General features: G+C 37.3%; 1 protein-coding gene across 1 annotated transcript in view; it reads right to left on the bottom strand.

Annotated features, from left to right (window-relative positions):
- Positions 1 to 3,969: 3,969 nt before the first annotated feature.
- LOC113755259 overlaps positions 3,970 to 21,940 on the bottom strand; it is a 32,662-nt gene continuing 14,691 nt past the window's right edge. The window contains exon 3 of the mRNA XM_027299299.1: positions 3,970 to 4,731. Coding sequence (XP_027155100.1) covers positions 3,970 to 4,731 — 762 coding nt within the window. The remainder of the gene's footprint in view (positions 4,732 to 21,940) is intronic.

The following is a 21,940-nucleotide window of genomic DNA, read 5'->3' on the forward strand; positions in this document are numbered from 1 at the left end:
GCTCTCTCTCTTGCTCTAGATTTTTCCGCCGTCACTCTGCTCTCTTTTTTTTCTCCCCCTTTTCAGCCGTCATCCCCTTTCTTTTATATAGCCTCAGAAAACTAAAACCCTCTCAGCAATGGTTGGATGAAGCCGACTGCCTTTTTGGGAAACCATCTGATGGTTCTTGATACTTCACCATTGGGATTTCCAGGCTAAGCCAGGTGGACTGTACTATGATCATCAGACGGGGCTAACCCAAGCCAAAACAGCCGAGAGATGCAGCTGTAAATTTCTTCTGCTGCGGCTGAAACCGAGCGTGGCTTCTTTTTTCTTTTTCTTTTCATTTTTTTTATATTTTTTTTTCAAGAAAACATTGAATTTAAATCAAACAACTAAAACATAATTTTTGAATGCTTTTTCTTTTTCCCGAGAAATTCTATGCTAAAGCTTAAAAATAAAATAAAAAAATAAAAAAACTAAAAAACTAAAAAGTGAATAAACCTAGCACGACAAATAAAATTAAAAAAAAAAGTAAATGAAATTACGCTGAAAATTTGGTGTCTACAGTTTGCCCCTCTTTGTCTGAGTTTTGGAAAAATTTGAGACAAAGAAGTAGACACCAAATACTTACCTGTGTTATTTGGCTGTGAACGACTCGAACGATGGGGACTGACCCCTTTTGATGAGATTAACTGGGAGGAGAAATTTATAATGGACTGATCTGAACACAAAATTTAAAACGGGACTGACCCGAACAAGAATTTAAAACGGGACCGGCCCGAACAGGAATTTAAAACGGGACTGACCCGAACAGGAATTTAAAACGGGACTGACCCGAACAGGAATTTAAATGGGATAGACCCGGACAGAAATGTAAATGGGATAGACCCCCGACAGAAATGGGATACCGAACAGGAATTTAAAACGGATTGACCGAACAAGAAATTTAAAACTGAAACCCACGGGATGGACCCCCCGGACAGAAATGTAAACAGGATAGACCCGGACAGAAATGTAAACGGGATGGACCCGAACAGGAATTTAAAACGGGATTGACCCGAACAGGAATTTAAAACGGGACTGACTCGAACAGGAATTTAAATGGGATAGATCCACGGGATAGACCCGGACAGAAATGTAAATGGGATAGACCCACGGGATAGACCCGGATAGAAATGTAAATGGGATAGACCCGGATAGAAATGTAAATGGGATAGACCCACGGGATAGACCCGGACAGAAATGTAAACGGGATAGACCCGGACAGAAATGTAAATGGGATGGACCCGAACAGGAATTTAAAACGGGATTGACTCGAACAAGAAATTTAAAACGGGACTGACCCGAACAGGTTTAAACTAAGAATTGAGTTTTTACCTAGGAGTAGTTCAAAATTTTTTTTGTACCAAGAGGGAGATTTGATCTCTGTGGCTGAAGCGATAGCTGATGTTGTTTCTTATGATCAAACTTTGCCAATAACATTATTACTTCGTCTTTGCTTACTGGGGAGCTGCTTCTGACATTGATTTTGGTGCGAAAAGGAGAGTGGTTGTTTTCGTTTGTAAATGCAACGTTCCTGCAAGAAAAGAAGAAATAATGGACTTGCCACCATCATTTGATCCGGTTTGCCTTGAGAATCGTGTAAACATGAGTCTTGTGACACTTTTGCCCCTGTTCTGCGGCGTCTAGCTTAGTCGAACTTGTAATTTTGAAACCTTTCAATTTCTGAGACTGATAAAGTACGTATTTACCACGTCACCAAATCTATGTAGCAGCTTTGTTGCACTTTACCCACTTTAATAGATGATTGAATCCCCTATCCTTTCACAAACCCTAGGGTTTATCATCCATTCGAATCCAATGGTGAAACAATGATGCATGAAAATTTGTCATATAAAATGCAAGATGATTTCCTATGTCAGGCAAAGGTGAGCATGCAAAAGAATGCAGACAATCACAAGCAGTCGAACGCAAATAATCGAGAGAAACCAAGAGGTTTATAAAGATACATTTTGCAAAAGAATATTTGTAAAGAAAAATACAAATTTGGCCAACGAATATCATATTCAAGACTTTGGATATATTTGCTTCGGAATTCGATACTGGCAGAAGTATGACAATCATGAGGGAAAGCCCAAATGAACCAGGTCACCAGCTGTTCCTTCTCGTGCTCGTCTTGTTGAGAAAACCTGCCTTGGCGCCCTTTCGGGTTTTCACCAAGGTTGCCCCCACCCTTTTTGTTTTTGTTTTGTCTTTTTTCTTTCTTCTCTTTTCTTTTTTTCTTTTTTCCTTTTTCTTTTCTTTTTCGAGGCGCCCTTACGGGTTTTCACCTAAAGAACAATGGAATATCTCGACCATGATCGACTCAGAAATATGAGTTAAAGATTTCGGGCATCAGTAAAATGTACTTCCCTTGTAAGATTAGGCGAAGGCATTATGGACATCACTTGCCAGTTGATTAGCAAATTTCCTGATAGAAATACAACAAGTGACGAAAGCCAGGACTTTGGGCTTTGTAATGAGGTCAGGTGGGGTGTTTTTCAAGAAAAGTTGAGGCTTGAAAGCAAATTTTGATGCGAGGTGTGAAATAACTTGAGATTGCACTATTTTGAAATCGTTTCCGATTTTGAACGAAACCGAGGAAAATTTGCCCCAGTTTGATCGGATTTTCTCTCTTTGCATTTTCTTCATTGCATTTTCCTCACCTTTGCATTTTTCTTTAAAACTAAATTTGCCCCAGTGTGGGGTTTTCTGCCTTCTTTTTCTTTTCCCTTTTGATCATCTCTTTTTTCAAAATAAATTTGCCCCAGTGTGGGGTTTTCTTTCTCTCTTTTTCTTTTGATCATCTCTTCTCAAAATAAATTTGCCCCAGTGTGGGGTTTGCAATTCTCAGGGGCTGCCAAACGAAAATTATTGTTCTGATAGCTCAAAGGGGATGACGAGGGATGAGATGTTTTGATTGGAAAGGAAGATGTCCTGACTTTTGTTTCGCCCCTTGCAAGATTTCCAAAAGGAATTTGCATAATCAAAAGTAAAACTTCTTACACATGTCTGAGTTGATAGGTTGAGGGAATGTCTGTCCATTCATCTCTTCAAGGATAAGTGCTCCACTCGGTAGCACCTTTTTGAATGACAAATGGCCTTACCAGTTTAGACCAAATTCGTCTTTGACTCCATCTTGCATTGGCAAAACTCGCTTTAACTCTTTGTCCTCCTTCTCTAAAGGACCGGTGGCGGATCTTTTTGTTATGAACACAGGCCATGCGTTTTGGTAACATTGGCCATGGCACATGGCATTCAGCTGCTTTTCATCAATCAAAATCAATCGTCGGTGACGCTGCTTTAACCAATCAGCTTCGAACTTGGCAAGGAAGGGATTTTCTCAATGAAGGGATTTCTCAATGTATGAGTTTCTCAATGAAGGCTTTTTTTTTTCAAGGAAGGGATTTTCAACGCAGGGATTTTTCAATGAAGGGATTTCTCAATGTAGGGTTTTCTTCATGAAGGGGTTTTTCAATGTATGAGTTTCTCAATGAAGGCTTTTTCCAAGGAAGGGATTTTCAACGCAGGGATTTTTCAATGAAGGGATTTTTCAATGTGCGGCTTCATCGAATTCCAGAACAGTGATATTCAAAGGGTCAAATAATTTTATTTTTGGCCATCTGAAGGAATTAACGAATGTGGGATAGTAAGCAAACAAACATACAACAAACAAATGAACAAGCAATATGACAAACGAATAAACAAAACAACATGACAAGAACCACTTGTGCATTTTCATAAAACCTTTGATTGAAAGCGAAAACAAAAAGGAAGCAAGCGGAAACAATATTTACATATGCAAATTTTAGTCAAAGGTAAAGATGCTTTCATTAGCTATTTACAGATGCAGAAGTATTTTCATGAATTCGCATGAATGACAAACCCCTTTAGGTTTACGAAACTCCTTCTGAATGCCAGAAACTCGGCTGTTCAATTGGAAATTGATCATTCAGGGATGTCGGGAAATTCTGCATCATTTCCAAACACCTCAGCCTCACTTGACGAGTTTCTAATAGGCTCCTTAAATTCCGTATTGTCCATAATAACCCCAATGGTGTTATCGTACTCTGGCAGGGGGTTCTTATCCACATTTGGCGCTTGTGCCTCTTTTCTTCTAATTACAATCTCTCCAGCTTCAATCATGTCTTGAATTTTATGCTTGAGTACTTTGCACTCAGCAATCGGATGGCCGGGTGCCCCTGAATGATAAGCACAGACAGCTTGTGGGTTATACCCAACGGGTATGCCATACGGATAGGTTGGAGGGGGAATGATACCTATTTTCCCAGCAGCCTTCAATTGGTCATATAATTGATCCAAAGGCCTGTCGAGATTGGTGAATGTGCGGTTACGTCCCGGGTTGTTGGCTTTAGGGGGCTGAGGATAGTTGTAAACGGGTCTATTTGGTGGAGGAAATTGTTGATTGTAGGGAGGTCGGGGTCGAACTTGTTGGAAATTGGGTTGAGATATTTGAAAATGGGCTATGGGCGAGTTGGTGTAATTAGGGCGAGGTCGAGGATGAGTGATATTGGTGTGACAAACAGGATGAGGGTTGGAATAATAAGGGTAAGGGTTTGAGTAGGTGGGGTATTGTCGAGGTCTAGGTCTTGGGATAGGGTTTTGATCCCATATGGAAGCAGCTTCCCCCTCTTTCTTTTTAAGTTGCGGGTTCTTCCCACTATTCCCATGTCCTTGCAAGGCATCCAACTGGGATTTGAGGGCAGAGACGTTAACAATCTTCCCAGCTTTCATGAAGTCATCGTACTCCTCAAGTTTATTGGCAATGGCAGCGAACGAGCATCCAGTCATGCGGAAAATTTCTTCAAAATACGGCGGATCATGTGCTTTAATGAAAGTGCGTATGATTTCGTCCTCAGTCATTGGTGGCTCGACTTTTGCAGCTATTTTTCTCCACCTCTTGGCATAAGTCTTGTGATCCTCGGACGGTTTTCTTTTTGTTCCTTCCAACGTGGCTCGTGTCGGAACCAACTCGCAGTTATACTCGTATTGCCTTACAAAAGCATTGGACAAGTCAATCCAGGTTTTTACTTCTTCGGGCTTCAAATTTGAATACCTGTCAAGGGCATCCCCCTCCAGACTTTCCGGGAACAACCTTAGAGGCAGGTTCTCGTCGTCTACAGGCTTTCCCAACTTGTTAGCAAATAGTCGGAGGTGTGTTTTGGGATTACCCGTCCCATCATACTTGTTAAACTTAGGGGTTTTGAACCCCTCAGGCAATTGCACATTTGGAAAGAGACAAAGCTCATCGTAATCCAGGACTCCTTGCTTGTTCAACCCCTGACTCTTTCTCATAAACTCATCAAAACGGTCAAGGCGTTTGAGCAGCTTTATATCAATGGGAGCGGAAGACTCCCCCATTTCTGGCTTGGTTTGAACAGTATGGTCGGGTAGGAATGGCTCAGCAGCAGTGTGATAAAAGGTATGTGGCTCAGGTGGTATGTTTGAAGTAGCTTGGGGTTGTGGGCCTTGCATGTAAGTAGGAAAAAATGAAGGATTAGGAGGGTAAGTGTATGGCAAATTTATGATGGGATAGGTGAAAGTTCCTTCGGGTGGAATAGGGAATGATGGAGTAAAGGTAGCTTGAGTCGAAGGTATGATAAATGGTTCTTGCTCAGGTTGACTGATGGGTACGGGCTCGGGTTGAACTCCGCTACTGATAAATTCATCAATTAATTTCCTTTGGGCCGCCATCTCGGTGGCCATCTCACCAAACTTAGTAAGCATCTCGGTCAGTTGGACCCCCAAACTTGCAGTCTCAGGTTGAGCTGTAGTAGCAGACCTATCCGACGGTTCCGGCTGTGAACTCATGTTTACACGATTCCTCTGGGCTCGACTACGGGATCGCGTTATGATGGGGCTTCGACGAGAAGCTATGTTTAAATATTACCTGAGAATTTGGAAAGGAATTGCCTTTAGATTTAGCCCTCGCTTAGCTAGCAAAAGGAAAAAGAAAAAGACAAGAGTTAGTAAATATCCAAAAGAACTAGGATGCATGTCCTATGGGGGGAACCCTTTTTGTGCCATGGGTAGGCCTAGAATGATGTAATCCTCTGAGGTAGGCACTATACAATACCTGATGAATCCGATCCACTGATTTAAGTGAAAAATGATTTGAAAATTTTTGGCCAATTTGGGGCGAGAAAGAACATTTGTCCTAAAAAATGAGGACAAAGTTCGAAAGGATTGCTTACTTCACATGATATTTGAAAGAGAGCTTACTCTTGAAAGGATTGCAATGCCTCGACTAATTTATTTAATGAATTTTAGACTTAAACCCTAAAAGGGAATAAGCGGATCAAGAGGATAGGATGAAATTGATAATTTATTCAAAATTGACTAGATTACCTAAAAAGGGTAAACTGGTCAAATGAAATTGAACGAAACTGAAGATTTATTCAAGATTGATTGAATTGACCTAAGAATGGGTAAACTGATGATTTATTCAAAATCGACCGGATCACCCTAAAAAGGGTAAATTGATCAAATGAATTGAAATTGATGATTTATTCAAAATTGACTGAATTGTTCTAAAAATGAATGAATTGACCAAATAGATTGGATGAATTTGATCAAATGAATGGAAATGATGGTTTATTCAAAAAATCGATGGAATTATCTTCCCTTTGGTAGTTTTAAAAATTGCATTGCGATGCACTAGTCTATGAGCCTTCTAAAAATCAAATTTTGGCCTCAATTTGTTTATTGTCTCAGTAATGAAGAATTATTTGCGAATTTCTTCAAGTTAATGTCCTTTAAGCAAGGGATTTTTACCAACTATGTTAAAAATGGCCAAAGAATGATTGTTAGATGCTCATATTCTAACGTACCAAAGATCGCCCCAGGGTCATGGAAAGGATCGGATCCTACCTTACCTTGTGCACTACCCCCTTTGGATGGTACAAAAATATAAACGTGCAAGTCTCATTGGATTAAATATCCGAGACACAGGGCGGTTTATTCCTAACGTGGGGATCCCCTATGTGGCATTCCCTTTCTAGGGTTTATGCATGATGCCAGTTTATTAAAGCAGTAAAATATGCAATTTGAACTGAAACATGACCTAAGGGACCCTTTATTTGCCAGGGTAAACCTAAAATGATATGGCATTATTAATCTAAGAATGCAATATACCAAAATCTTTAAACGTGCAATAGCCTATCTACAAGGGTAAGTTCTAAAAGAAAGTCATGCCAGACCTCTTATTTGCTAGGGTTTGTGAATGCAATGGGGATAAAACCAAGAAAGTTAGTTCGGCCAAATAAATACACATAACACATTGTAGCAACGAGATAAAGCAATAAAATCAATACAAAGAAATAAAGCAATAAAAGGGAAAAGGGGTTGGATCCCTCCCCTCGTGAATAGTGTCCCTACCAGGGTAAGGCAGACTCTACCCTAGGTAAAACTATCATGGATGCATGAGGTTGGGGCTCACTAATGCATCTAGACTCGATAGGTTTTAGGTCCCCGAGCCTTCAGACTTTGAAACCAAAGGTCATCAATCCCAAGGTTCTTTGTCGGTGGCTCGAGCGATTCCCCAGACATTGCTACGCACACGTCGTGTTACGGCTACATGTCTGAGTGAATCTATCAAAAATCCTCAACCTTCAACCAAAAGCTAAAGGCTATTAACCCAAAGCTTAAAGCGAAAGATTGAGTGACCCCTCGGATCGTGCTACGCACACGTCGTGTCGCGATCACACGTCCAAGTGGGTCGCCTAAAATCCTAACAGGGTGGAGTGGCGTGACAAGCCACTAAAAGAAAAAATAAATGAGGGGTGAAAAAATTAAAGCGTATGCACGTATGCTAGTGCTCGTTTGGAGGGGAGTGATCAAGAACCAACGCGAGGCTCTAGGGTAATATCCCCCACCCAAATGCAATGCAAATAGCGGAATCACATACATAAGCCATTCATCCATCAAATCAATCGTACGCGAATGTGTGAGGAAGTGAGTTGTTACGCGCAAAATGCAAAAATCCTAAAAAGGAAAAAATACAATCCTAAGCATCCAAATGCTATGCATAAAAAAAGGGTAGAAAAAGGAAAAGAATAGCTAAATCAAATGCTTGGACCCACTTAGGAAATCCCCAGTGGAGTCGCCACCTGTCGCGCCCCACTTTTTGAGATGTGTGAAAGTAGTGTGTGGGATATGTATGTGAACGTGTGTGAAAATGAAAATAAAAGGCCATGGGATTGTGAAATGCGACAGTTTGGCCAAACAAAGTTCAAAAAGGGTTTTTGAATGGAAAATGGAGTCGCCACTTGGTATAGAGTTAGGGTGTACCAAGTCACCCAAAAAGTGATTTTTTGGAAAGAAAAGTAAGCAAACCCTTTTTTAAAGAACTTTTAGGTCTACGTAACCAAAGAAAAGGATCGGGGGTTGTCGCGCCCCATTTTTCGCGATGGAAAAATAAAAATAAAGGTGGTTTAGAAAAGATGTGATTTTATTTTAAAACAAGTTAAAAGGGACCTAAAATGGGACTTTAAAAAAATGCGACAATTTGGGTCCAAAATTTAGTCTAAAAGGGTTTTGAAGAAAAATTAGGAGTCGCCACTTGGTATGGAGTTTTGGTGTACCAAATCACCCAAAAAAATATTTTTGACAAAAATAAAATAAATCAAAACCCTTTTTGACAACTCCAGGTCTTTGAAAACAAGAGAAAATAGATTCGGGAGTCACGGTTGAAGAAAGGGAAGGCAAAGGTTCGATTAACTCAAACCTAAGGCACCCTTTCAACCTAGTCTAAGCTAGTTGCGAGATTTAGTCAAAATTTTCCTACTCTAACCCTTAATTTTATCATGTTTGGATGTTTTCTACATGGATGCAAATCTAAAAATATCGAAAGGGACAAAATGTTCATTCAAGGGTTTAATTGGACCAATCGCATTAATTGCGAAGGCCAAAATGATTTCTTGAAAGTGTCACGAGTACGCAAATGGTGAAATTAAAATAAAAGAAAAGAAATTAAATTATATACATATATATAAGTGACCAAAGAAAAGGGGAATGCAACATAAAGGGTATGGGAGACAAAAACTCGTGACCTAATTTTCTTATACAAGGATTAATGGGGTATTTAAACTAAAAAGTTATAATCACCCATTTCTCATGTTTGAAAATAATTATCCTAACATGAACAAGCAAATGAACTAACTTAAATGAGATGCGATTCTAAATGACATGCTTAGTACCTATAGAGGGTAAGGGATAATATAATAGAGAATATCATGCAAATGAGAGAAGATCCTAAAAATGAAAATATGCATGAAAATGTAGTGAATAGCACACAAAGATGAATCTAGCGCAAGACAACCTAAAGGGTCTAGCGTTGGACTAGCCCATTTCCAGAAAATCCTTACTAGCGTTGGACTAGCAAGTAAGCGGAGGGAGAAACCACAACTAGCGTTGGACTAGTGTGGTGACGTCATGCATTAACAATTCACAGTGAAACAAATAAAACATAAATTAAAATAAATAAACACATAAGAGCACGTAGCACATAACACGTAAACATAATATCTAGATGCCAAAATCCTAAGAAAAGCGGATAAAACACATAACACATAAGCCACATAAACACGCAACCTATCTATTACATCGGGGAGCGCCTAACTACAATCTAGAAGGGAAAAATATAATAAAACAAATCTAATTATCCTATCTATTACATTTTTGAGGTATTTAAATGCCTCTTGAATCATTGTAAAAAATTAACTAAAACATATATAAGAAAATTTAAATGAATATTTAAATCAAATAAATAAAGCATATAAAAATATAAACACATAGGAACACATAAGAGCACATAAGAGCACGTAATTGACATTGAAATAATAAAAATAGGGGTACCTCCCGTTTGAAGTGGTGACTAAATGGAGTCAAATTGTCCTATTTATACTCACAATGAACAAAAGGATCATGGCACCAATTTAATTGAAAAAGAAAATAATAATACAAGTACTAAATTCACACTAATATGTCAGACGTAAAGAAATTTAAGCAAATCTAAAAATTCCAAGTTAAGTATATTCTAAAGTAACATAATTAGCTATTAAAGAAAAGAAACAATCATAATAAAGAGAGTCAAAATTCATCAGGGACTGAATTGCAAAAATTGAAAAAAACTTTTGGGGACAAAAATTATATTTTCCAAAGTTTAGGGGTCAAAATTAAATGAAAGACAAAATTCAGGGACTAAAATGAAATTAATTTAAGGACCTAGGTGAAAGGAATTTAAAATGTTCTGGGCCAAAATAAAATTACTCCAAAGATCAGGGGTCAAAGTGCAAATCGTAACCAGATCTGGGCAAGAAAAAAGGCATCGGGCCACTCTTTTTATTTTACTTGGGCCAAACCTACTTAAGCCCAACTGAAAACCCAAGCTAAAACACACAGGCCAGCCCGTCTATTTATCCCTCAAGCCCAGCCAAAAATACATGGGCTCCAACCTCCTAGCCCAACAGAAACCCAAAAGAAAAAATAAACTAAAGCCCATCCCCAAAACCTAACAAAATAATCACAAACCCACCTAAAAACTAACCTTAGCCCAAACCCCTTTTTTCTTTCTTTCTTTCCTTCTTTTCTTTTCTTCCTTTCTCCACTTTCAGCCGTTTCTTTTTCTCTTCTTCTTCGGCCAGCTGAAGGAGCTGGCGGCCATGGCGGCCGCCGGTGGCACCACCGCCACCGGACCGCCGTCGCCGGTGGTCACTCCGGTTACCAAATTTTCTCAAAATACACTCCCTCACTCGATTTTTCGCGTAGGTTCCATTTCCGGAGTTATTTTTTACAAAAAAGGAAAGAAAAGTGGTCAAATGGCCAAAAAACAGTCACGGTTTTATTTTTTTTTAACCCCTTAAACCTTCACCAAAAATCATGAAAATTATACTACAACACTCTTACAACTTCTACAATACAACTATGATTTTTTATTTGACAAGAAACAACATAAAAAGGCTAAATTAAAGCAAAAACAGCCCCTAAATGAAGAAAAATACTTCCATGCCTTTGAAGCTCAAAACTCCAAAATATTTAGATATCCCAACATTTTCAGATCTTTGCTAGCTAATGGTCACCCATTTGAGCAAAACATACACGCCAAATTCACTCCTTTGATTCGTTTTTTCATTTAGACATTTTTTCAAACATTTGGCATGCATTCACAGCACCGTTTCCTTTTCCTAAATCTGGTTCATGCCATTTCCAATTTTTTAACAATCCAACAACAACAATGCAAAGCAGCAAAAACAGGAGAAAATAGGCAATTAAATATGAATTTAATGTGAAAAACAAAACGGAAAAAAAAAGAAAAAGAAAAAATACCTCTAGGATATTGCAGTCACTTGATTGAGCTTTGTGGTGGAATTCCTAAATTCCAATGGTCTGACCGCTAGTTCCCTTTCTTCTTTTATGGCTTTGTCTGTTGGGAGCCAAGAAAGGTCCGAGAGATGTATTGGCTTGAGTGTTTTGGTTCTTTCCTTTTTTTTTTCTTTTCTTTTCTTGCCTTTTTGAGGGAGAGAGCCGAGAGTTTTTTTTCTTTTTTGGGTCTTGTCTTTTTTGTTGAGAGACCAGAGAGAGCCGAGAGGGACTTCTAGCCAAAATGGGGCTTGTGTGCTGAATCTTCCAAAATGATGATTTCTCAACTAATGAAAAGACAAGTCCATGGCCATTGAGTGTGAAAATGGGTTAATAGTTAATTTGGTGAAACAAAATGATCAAAATGATTTTTTTGATTTTTTGATTTTTTTGGTTTTTGTTGTTTTGTTGTTTTTTTTTCTTTTCGTAAAGCAAACCTGCAAAAATGAGAAAATGCATATTAAAATGCAAGAAAATAAATAACTCGTTAAATAGAAAAATCTTGAGAAAATATTAAAAATTGACAAAAATTTGGTGTCTACAGCTTGCCCCTCTTTGTCTAGAGTTTCAAAGAAACTCAAGACAAAGACGTAGACACCAAATTGCTTACCTGTCTCTTCTAGCTGTACCTGAGCTAAAATAAACAAGCTAACACTTGGCTGAAATTATTGAACAAAAGATGTAATGAACACGTGACCGAACTCATGTAGAGTTGCCTACGTATCCCGCCATGGGAATCAGGTCAAACGTAGTTCGAATGCAAGTGAACCACACAGAAACAAGTGCATTGACCAACTGTGGTCTTTGTAAAGTCGAAAAAGTCTGAGCTCTCAGAACTTCTAAACATGAAATACAAAATGAATGAGAAAGCACAATTATTAGTCAAAACAGTCAAGAAAAGTAACTTGTCATAACTAGAAAAGATGCGCGGAGGGACGCGGTTACGCTCCAACAGAAAATTAAATTTGTCTTTTAGAAAAAGATGCGCGAAGGGACGCGATTACGCTCCAACAGAAAATTAAATCGTCAAGAAGGGGAGATAGAAGGGTGCGCGGTGGACGCTGAGACTCACCAACAGGAATTTAAATTTGTCAAGAAGGGGGATAGAAGGGTGCGCGGTGGACGCTGAGACTCACCAACAGAAAATTAAATTGATGCGCAGAGGGACGCGATTACGCTCCAACAGACAATTAAATTTGTCAAGAATGGGAGGTAGAAGGGTGCGCGGTGGACGCTGAGACTCACCAACAGGAAATTAAATTGATCAAGAATGGGAGGTAGAAGGGTGCGCGGTGGACGCTGAGACTCACCAACAGGAAATTAAATTGATGCGCGGAGGGACGCGATTACGCTCCAACAGGAATTTAAATTTGTCAAGAATAGGAGATAGAAGGGTGCGCGGTGGACGCTGAGACTCACCAACAGGAAATTAAATTGTCAAGAAGGGAGGTAGAAGGGTGCGCGGTGGACGCTGAGACTCACCAACAGGAAATTAAATTGATGCGCGGAGGGACGCGAAAATTAAATTGATGCGCGGAGGGACGCGATTACGCTCCAACAGGAATTTAAATTTGTCAAGAATGGGAGATAGAAGGGTGCGCGGTGGACGCTGAGACTCACCAACAGGAATTTAAATTGTCAAGAAATAACAGATTGGTGGGATAAAACCTGAATCCAATAAAATAAAACGGTCAGTGGGATAACACCCAAACCTGCCGAATCCCAACATGATATACAAAAGACACGTTAGTGGGTTGAACCCGATGCTAACGGATGTGACAAAAAATAGCATACGTTAGTGAGTCAAATCTCAATGCTAACGGTGATGAAAGACATGTTAGTGGGTTGGACCCGATGCTAACGGTGATAAAAGACATGTTAGTGGGTTGGACCTAGGGCTGCAAACGAGCCGAACCGAGTCGAGCTTTGAGCTAATCGAGCCGAGCCTCGACTAAATTTTACCAAGCTCGAGCTCGAGCTCGAGCTCGACGAGCCGGCAAATTTCGAGCTCGAGCTCGACTCGAATCAAGTCGAGCCGAACTCGAGCTCGAAAAAAAATAAAAAATAATTATTTTATTTTAAAAAAAATAAATAAAATAATATTTTTTTCTTAATAAATAATAAAATATTAAGGATATATACATAATTTACTATAAAAATAAAAAAAAAAAAAATATATAATATACGTAATTTTATTATTAAATAAAAATAAAAATAAAAAAAAATATATATATATACCCAAGCTCGCGAGCCGGCTCGCGAGCTAACGAGCTTAATATTCTGAGCTCGAGCTCGAGCTCGAGTTTGACTCGAGCCGGCTCGAGCTCGATTAATAACGAGCTCGACTCGAGCTTGACTCGAGCCGCTCGCGAGCGGATCGATTCGTTTGCAGCCCTAGTTGGACCCGATGCTAACGGATGTGAAAAAATAAAACACGCGTTAGTGAGTTGTACTCGATGCTAACGGTGATAAAAGACATGTTAGTGGGTTGGACCCGATGCTAACGGATGTGAAAAAATAAAACACGCGTTAGTGAGTTGTACTCGATGCTAACGGATGTGAAAAAAAACATAACACACGTTAGTGAGTCAATACTCGATGCTAACGGTGATGAAAGACACGTTAGTGGGTTGAACCCGATGCTAACGGATATGAAAAAATAAAACACACGTTAGTGAGTCAATACACGTTAGTGGGTTGACCCGATGCTAACGGGATATGAAAAAAAACAAACACACGTTAGTGAGTCAATACTCGATGCTAACGGTGATAAAAGACACGTTAGTGGGTTGGACCCGATGCTAACGGATATGAAAAAGCAAAACACACGCTAGTGAGTCAATACTCGATGCTAACGATGATAAAGATCACGTTAGTGGGTTGGACCCGATGCTAACGGATATAAAAAAGTAAAACACACGCTAGTGAGTTAATACTCGATGCTAACGGTGATAAAAGACACGTTAGTGGGTTGGACCCGATGCTAACGGATATGAAAAAGCAAAACACACGCTAGTGAGTCAATACTCGATGCTAACGATGATAAAGATCACGTTAGTGGGTTGGACCCGATGCTAACGGATATAAAAAAGCAAAACACACGCTAGTGAGTTAATACTCGATGCTAACGGTGATAAAAGACACGTTAGTGGGTTGAATCCGATGCTAACGGATATGAAAAAGCAAAACACACGTTAGTGAGTCAATACTCGATGCTAACGATGATAAAGATCACGTTAGTGGGTTGGACCCGATGCTAACGGATATAAAAAATAAAACACACGTTAGTGAGTCAATACTCGATGCTAACGGTGATAAAAGACACGTTAGTGGGTTGGACCCGATGCTAACGGATATGAAAAAGCAAAACACACGCTAGTGAGTCAATATTCAATGCTAACGGTGATAAAAGACATGACACACGTTATTGCATGAAAAAGTTCTTGAATATTTACCTGAAAAATCATTTCAGGAATTGACTCAATTTGAATCAATTTTGTTCAACCAATCATCTGCTTTGCATTTTGACATTGTGGCTCAAGTTGGTGGATTTGTAATCTTTTTTCTTTTTCTTTTTTTTCAAATGAAAGAAACACACACATTTTTTTTTTGTTTTTTTTTTTTTTTTTTTTTTTTTTTTTTTTTTTTTTTTTTTTTTTTTTTTGTTTTGTTTTTGTTTTTTTTGTTTTTTTTTTGAAAAAAAAACAAAGGTGACAAATTCTAAAACTTGAAGAATACCAATGACAACTCTCCTTTCAAGAGATTTGAGAGGTACATACATATGTCACTGTCCTCTCGATTTTAAAAGACCTTTTTTTTTTCCACAAAGCCGATTTAAAATGCATTACCAAAATTGGAGCTCATTCCTCTTGATATTTGCCCCAGTGTAAATCATGTTTAACGAAGGCCACATTTTTCATGCTTTCGAAAAAACAAAAAGAATGATCATATGATACGAATACCATGTGATTCCTTGTGCTCCTTTTGGCCCTGAGAACTATGCAAGCATGATCCTTCGATGTCAAAACTGCTCCTCAAGAGTTGTGCTGCAACTTATTTTGAATCTTCTCAATTTTCTAGCATCAGTCAGCCATACCTCACTTTGTACCACAAATCGACTTTTCTAATGACCAGATTTGAATGAATGGCAACTATCTCAAGTGTCAGCAACCCGCTTTTCGTTCATGATTCTCTTGTGCTCCAAAATCTCACCTTGATGACCTCAACCTTTCGGATTTTCACAAAGGTCACACCTTTTTATTTTATTTTGTTTTCATTTTCTATTTTTTCTTTTCGTCCTTCTCTTTTTTCTTTCATTTTTTTTTTTTGAGAAGACATTCTTTCAGATTTTCACCTAATGAACAAATCTTGTCAACGACCTTTATCAATTCAGAAATGTATTTAAAGAAAGGATGGCATTAGCGCGACAACCCTTCCCATGTAAAAATGGTGAAGGTGTATTGACATCAATTGCCATTTGATTAAGTGATTTTTATTAAAAATATCACTAAAGCGGAGGTCGAGACTTTATGATTTTTATGATGGGGTCATGTGGGGTGTGGAAAAAGTGTTAAGGCTTCAAAGCAAAATCTTCAAAGAGGTTTCAAAAACCCTAAAACCGCATTCTATCAATATTTGCCCCAGTATGAGGATATTAAAACCGAAAAAATTGCCCCAGTTTGGCTTTTGACTTCTTTTTTTCTCTTTTTTTTCTTTTTTTTTTATGACAAATAGGAGATAAAAATTTACCCCAGTATGGGGTTTGCAATCTTTAGGAGGGCTATCAAATGAAAGGTTAAATTATTCTGGAGGTTCAATGGGGAAAACTAGGGATAAGATGTTTAAAGAGAAAAGAAAAAGGCTCGCCTTTGATCCGCCATAGATGGTATTTCAAAACGAAAAATCACATAATCAGATAAAAAAAATTTATTACACATGTCTGAATTGATTGGCAAAGGAAAGACCTGTCCATCAAGTTCTGTACGAATGGACGTTCTTCCGGATAGCACTCTTTGAACAATAAATGACTCTTGCCAAGTTGGAACAAACTTTTCTTTAACCTCCTCTTGAATCGGAAGAATTTACTTCAAAACCTTATCCCTCACTTCAAATAAGCGAGATTTGTCTTTCTTGTCATAACTAACGAACCATCCTTTGATGATAGCATTGTCCATGACAAACATTCAACTTCTTTTTCATCAATTAGAGACAGCAACTCATTGTGCTCCTTAATCCATTCGATTTCTTCTGCCTGAGCCTTTGTCAAAATGTGCAAGGACGGAATCTCGGTTTTGGCATGTATTACCACTTCCATTACAGTATAAGAGGGCAAGGTGTTACCCCAACTTAGAAATGTAATCTCCAATGAAATGCTCCCAGAATTCAATTGCAAAATTTGCAAAATCGAAGGGAAAACTCTCTTTTTCTTTTTCTTTTTTTTTCAATCCCCTTTTTTTTCTCTTTTTTTTCGTTTTTTTTCTTTTTTTTCATTTTTTTCCTCCTTTTTTTTTTACTATTCTCTCTTTTTTTTTAGCACTTTAACATTCACCCCCTTACTCCTTTCTCTTTTCTCCTTTTCTCTTTACTTTTTTTTTTTCCTTTTATTTTTCTCTTTTTTTTTTCACTTTTCATTCCCTCTTTTTCTTTTCTTTTCTCTTTTTTTTTTTCAAGTTGGCTGCTAAAGTATGTACTCCTTTTGAGCAAATAGCCGATCCTCTACTTTGCAATGTAGCATTATTGCTCCATTTTTATTCGTGACTAATCTCCAAATTTGCAAGTTGAATTGCACTTTTTCCTCGATCTCAACCATAAACACCTGCATAAGGAGAATTTTTCAAAGCACTTGAATTTTTCAATTTTCAAAATTTTTTTTTTTGTTTTTTTTTGAGTAATGATATAACAATTAACATTCATGCAAAGTGTTGACTTATCAAGATTTGAGAAATATACTTGACCTTGGACATACCCTACAAATGTATTAAAAATTTTACCTCAATTTGAACCTATTTGACAAAATCTCACAGATATATTACAAAAAATTTTGCCCCAATTTGGGTCTATTCTAAAATTTTATTCGAGTGATTCTCCATTTATTCGGACAAAACAAGAAAACTGTGTCTTCCAAAATTTAAAAAACTAACATGCAATGTGAGTTGATGTATAATAGAAAAAATGCATTTTTCCACAAAAAACTTTAAATGCCATGTAGAAAGCTCCATGATAAATCTCTCAAAACAAAACCAAATTACAAAAGATCTCTTCCTCTTTTTGGGATCGATATCGAGGGAAAAGGGTCCTCTTCTCGTTGGCTCATCTTTTAGGACCAATCAAATGGGTATTACTCATGATTTTGAGGTGACTCAGGGAGATGGTATGTCAGGATCTGTCTTTTTTTTTTTTTGTGCCCAAATTGTATCCAACACATTCAGTATCACATCTTGGTGAAAGCAAATAGCTTATCACCCTTATTTCTTAAGAAAATTCAGTTAACATATAAGCTCTATGGGCTTGTAATGTATGGGTAGAAACGATAGTTAAACATATGGAAACAAGTTATGGCCTAATGATCATGAGTAATTGGTAAATTCCTTAAAGGCGAAATCTTCACTTCAAATTGTCATGAAAGATAAGTCAGCAATGGACTTTATGAGCTTGTAATGTGGCTTAACAATGATAGCTAAAAAAAATAGAATTTTCAAGGACAACGCACTTAAGATCGCCTTCTTTCACAAAAATTGCCCCAGTTTTGGATTTAAAATCCGGGACCCCCTTTTGACTCCCTTTTTCTTATCAATCCTCTTTTTTCTTCAACAATCACTAAGGGGAATGCAGCATTGGATGTCTTCGTATTTTCTTTCTTTTCTTCTTTTTTTTTTCTTTCATCATTTTTTCATTTATTTTCACCAATTTTCTTTCATTTCTCAATCTCTTTTTTTTTTTTTACCAAAATACTGATATCCCAAATGTCAATGAATAAAACTTAACTCCCTAATCTTGGAGTAATATATGGCCCCTCCTTTCTTTCAACAGTGAAAGACCAAAAATATCAAAGGTAGAGTCAAATTCCCCTAAACTTGTTAATTTTTCTCTTGCTAGATAACAATTTGAGGTGCATCTTTGCCATTTTTTTTCAATTCTCAAATCTCCTTCCCCAGTGTGGGGGTACAATCATAAGTGCTTTTGAAACGAACCACCAATTTAGGTTCAAATGAGGATGCAAAGGATAAGAGTGTTTAGATGATAGAAACGATGGCCAAAGCATCATTCTTATTTCTCATGACAACTAAAGTAAAGAATAACCCGTTGGAAAAACCCATTTCCATTTGACATTCGAAAATTTTTCCGTGGAGGGTCATGATCATTGAGGCTTTTATTTGAAACGAAACTCTAGTTTTTGAAGTCTGAAATGGGGAAATAAATGATAAAATCTGTATAGATAGAGAGACGAAAGCCTAAAGTATCATTCCAAATTTTCAAAATAAAATAAGAAGTAATGTGCATTTTTACTTTCACTTAGATGTGAATTGAATCTGGTTAGACACACCGGACATTTTCACGGAAAAAATTATCTCACTTTGAAACTAGTCAGCCAATGCGACTGATCTTGGAGGTTCAATAAAAGTGGACAAAAAAATGAAAATGAAAAGTGTTGGGGTTGATCTTTTATGACAAGCTATCAAATTTGAATGACCCCTTTTATTTCCGACTATTCTCATTGAATAGTTTAGGCCACAAATCTAGTGTATGCAAAGAATTTTGAGAATTTGACATGCACTCATGAATTTCGAACAAGAGGTCGAAAAATTTCAATTTAGCCTTATTCCTTAAAATCTATCATGAAATCTCTCAATGAGCAAATAAAGAATGAATATATACAAAACAATAATTGTCTAAATAAAAACTTTATTATTCAAATGTTTGAAAATTTCTCAAATGTGATACATGTGAGAAAAATAAAAATCTCTAAAGAATACACTTTCAAATATATACACACTTTCTCTTTCTATCTTTTGAGACAAAATGGATTAGGAACAATGAATCAAGAGATTTTTGAGATGCTTTACACTAGCATTTTCAAATGGATTTTTCATTCTTTTTTTTTCATTTTTTTTTCACATTGTAGGATCTGCCCAAGAATCAAGTAACATTTGTAATTTTTCAAAATTTATTAGATCCAAAAATATTATCAGATATAGGAAAAATATTTTTTTACCTTGTTAAAACAACTTTTATAAATGCAGGGGAGGGGGAAAAAATAAAAGCAAAATACCCAGAGTTAGTAAGCAAAACTGCAAAATCGGTATGCATGTCCTATGGGGGAACCCTTTTATGCCAAGGGTTGGCCTAGTATGAAAAATGCAATCCTCTGGGATAGGCACCATACAATACCTGATGGATCCGATCGACTTATTGAGATTCAATGAAAAGACAATTTTGAAAAGACTGGATAATTGGAGTGACAAGAGACAATTTGTCCTAACAAAATGAGGACAAAGTCCGAATGAATTGACTGCTTTGATTGACACATAAAATGATATCAAAATCAATTTAGTGTATAAAACTTACTTTTGAAAGGATTGAAATGTCTCGACTAATTTCTTCGGTGAACTATAGATCGAAACTTTAAAAGAGAATAAATAGGTTAAATGAATCGAATGAAATTGATGGTTAGTTCAAAAATTGACTGGATTATCCTGAAAGTGAATAAAACTGATCCAATGGATTGGATGAAATTGAAAATTTATTCAAAAATAAAAAATAAATAAATAAAATTGCTTAAAAGAATAATGAATTGAATGAAATTGATGATTAACTCAAAATTGATTGTATTGTCCTAGAAATGTATAAATTGATCAAATGGATTGGATAGAATTGACAGTTTATTCAAAAATCGACTGGATCACTGACCAAATGAACAGAATGAAATTGATGATTTATCTAAAATGAAATTGAATGAAAATGAAATTAAAAATGAGCAAAATTGTAAGGATCGAATGATCTATGAAAAAATCGATTCAATCATCTTAGATGTAAAAATGGAATGAATGAAATTGATGATTTATCAAAATCGATGGAATTGTCTGCCCATTGGTAGTTTCAAAAAATTCATTGTGATTCATTAGTCTATGAGCATTCTAAAATCAAGATTTGGCCTCAATTATATTTATCGTCTCAACAATGTGAAATTTTGTGAATTTTTTCAACTTAATGTCCTTTACGCAAGGGATTTTTACCAATTCTGATAAAATGGCCAAAAAGTGATTATTAAAGGCTCATATTCTAATGCGTAAAAACTGTTCCATCATTCTCAATGCCGTCACACGAAAGGGATCGAATCCTACCTTACCTTGTGCACTACCACTTTAGATGGTACAAAAAATATAAACGTGCAAGTCTCATTGGATTATATATCCGAGACAAAAGGTGGCTTATTCCTAACGCGGGATCCCCTATGCGGCATTCCCTCTAAAGTTGATGTATGATGCCAGTTTATTAAAGCGGTTAAATATGCAATGAAATACTTGACATATGATCTAAAAGTGCCCCATTTAAATGCCGGGGTAAGCCTAGAATGACATGCATAGTATTAATGCGATAAACTAAAATTTAAACGTGCTATTTACAAAGGGTGGTCTGCCTTAACGAATACCACGTCAGGACTCTTATTTCTAAGGTTTGTGAATGCAGTGGAGACAAAAACTAAGAAAAGTTAGTTCAATCAGATAAATTCACATAACACATTGTAGCAAAATAATACACAGAGATAAAACAATAAAAAGAAAAAGAGGGATTGGATCCCTCCCCTCGTGAATAGTGTCCCTAATAGGGTAAGGCAGACTCTACCCTATGTAAACTATCATGGATGCATGAGATATTGGCTTACTAATGCATCTAGACACAATAGGTTTTAAGTCCCCGAGCCTTCAGACTTGGAAACCAAAGGTCATCAACCCCAAGGTTCTTTGTCGGTGGCTCGAGCGATTCCCTAGACATTGCTACGCGCACGTCGTGCCACGGCCACATGTCCAAGTGAATCTATAAAAAATCCTCAATTTTCAACTAAAAGCTAAAGGCTATCAACTCGAAGCTTGAAATGGAAGATTGAGTGACCCCTCGGATCATGCTACGCACACGTCGTGTCGCGGATCATGCTACGCACACGTCGTGTCGCGATCACACGTCCAAGTGGGTCGCCTAATCCTAACAGGGAAGAGTGGCGTGACAAGCCACTAAAAGAAAAATAAATAAGGGATTAAAAAAAAACGTATGCACGTATGCCAGTGCTCGGTTTGGAGGGGAGGGATCGAGAACCAATGCGAGGCTCTAGGGTAATATTCCCCACCCCCAAATGCAAAGCGCGATACATATAAGTAAATAAACAAAAATAAATAAATAAATCATTCATCACATATACGAGGAACGATAAACGAATACAAGGGTGAAATGCAAAATATCCTAAAAGAGAAAAATGCAACCTAAAACATCCAAATATGATAAATATAAGGGTTAAAAAGAGAAAAGACGACTAAACCAAGTGCTT

This window comes from Coffea eugenioides, unplaced genomic scaffold (genome assembly GCF_003713205.1).
Source record: "Coffea eugenioides isolate CCC68of unplaced genomic scaffold, Ceug_1.0 ScVebR1_135;HRSCAF=560, whole genome shotgun sequence".
NCBI lineage: Eukaryota > Viridiplantae > Streptophyta > Magnoliopsida > Gentianales > Rubiaceae > Coffea > Coffea eugenioides.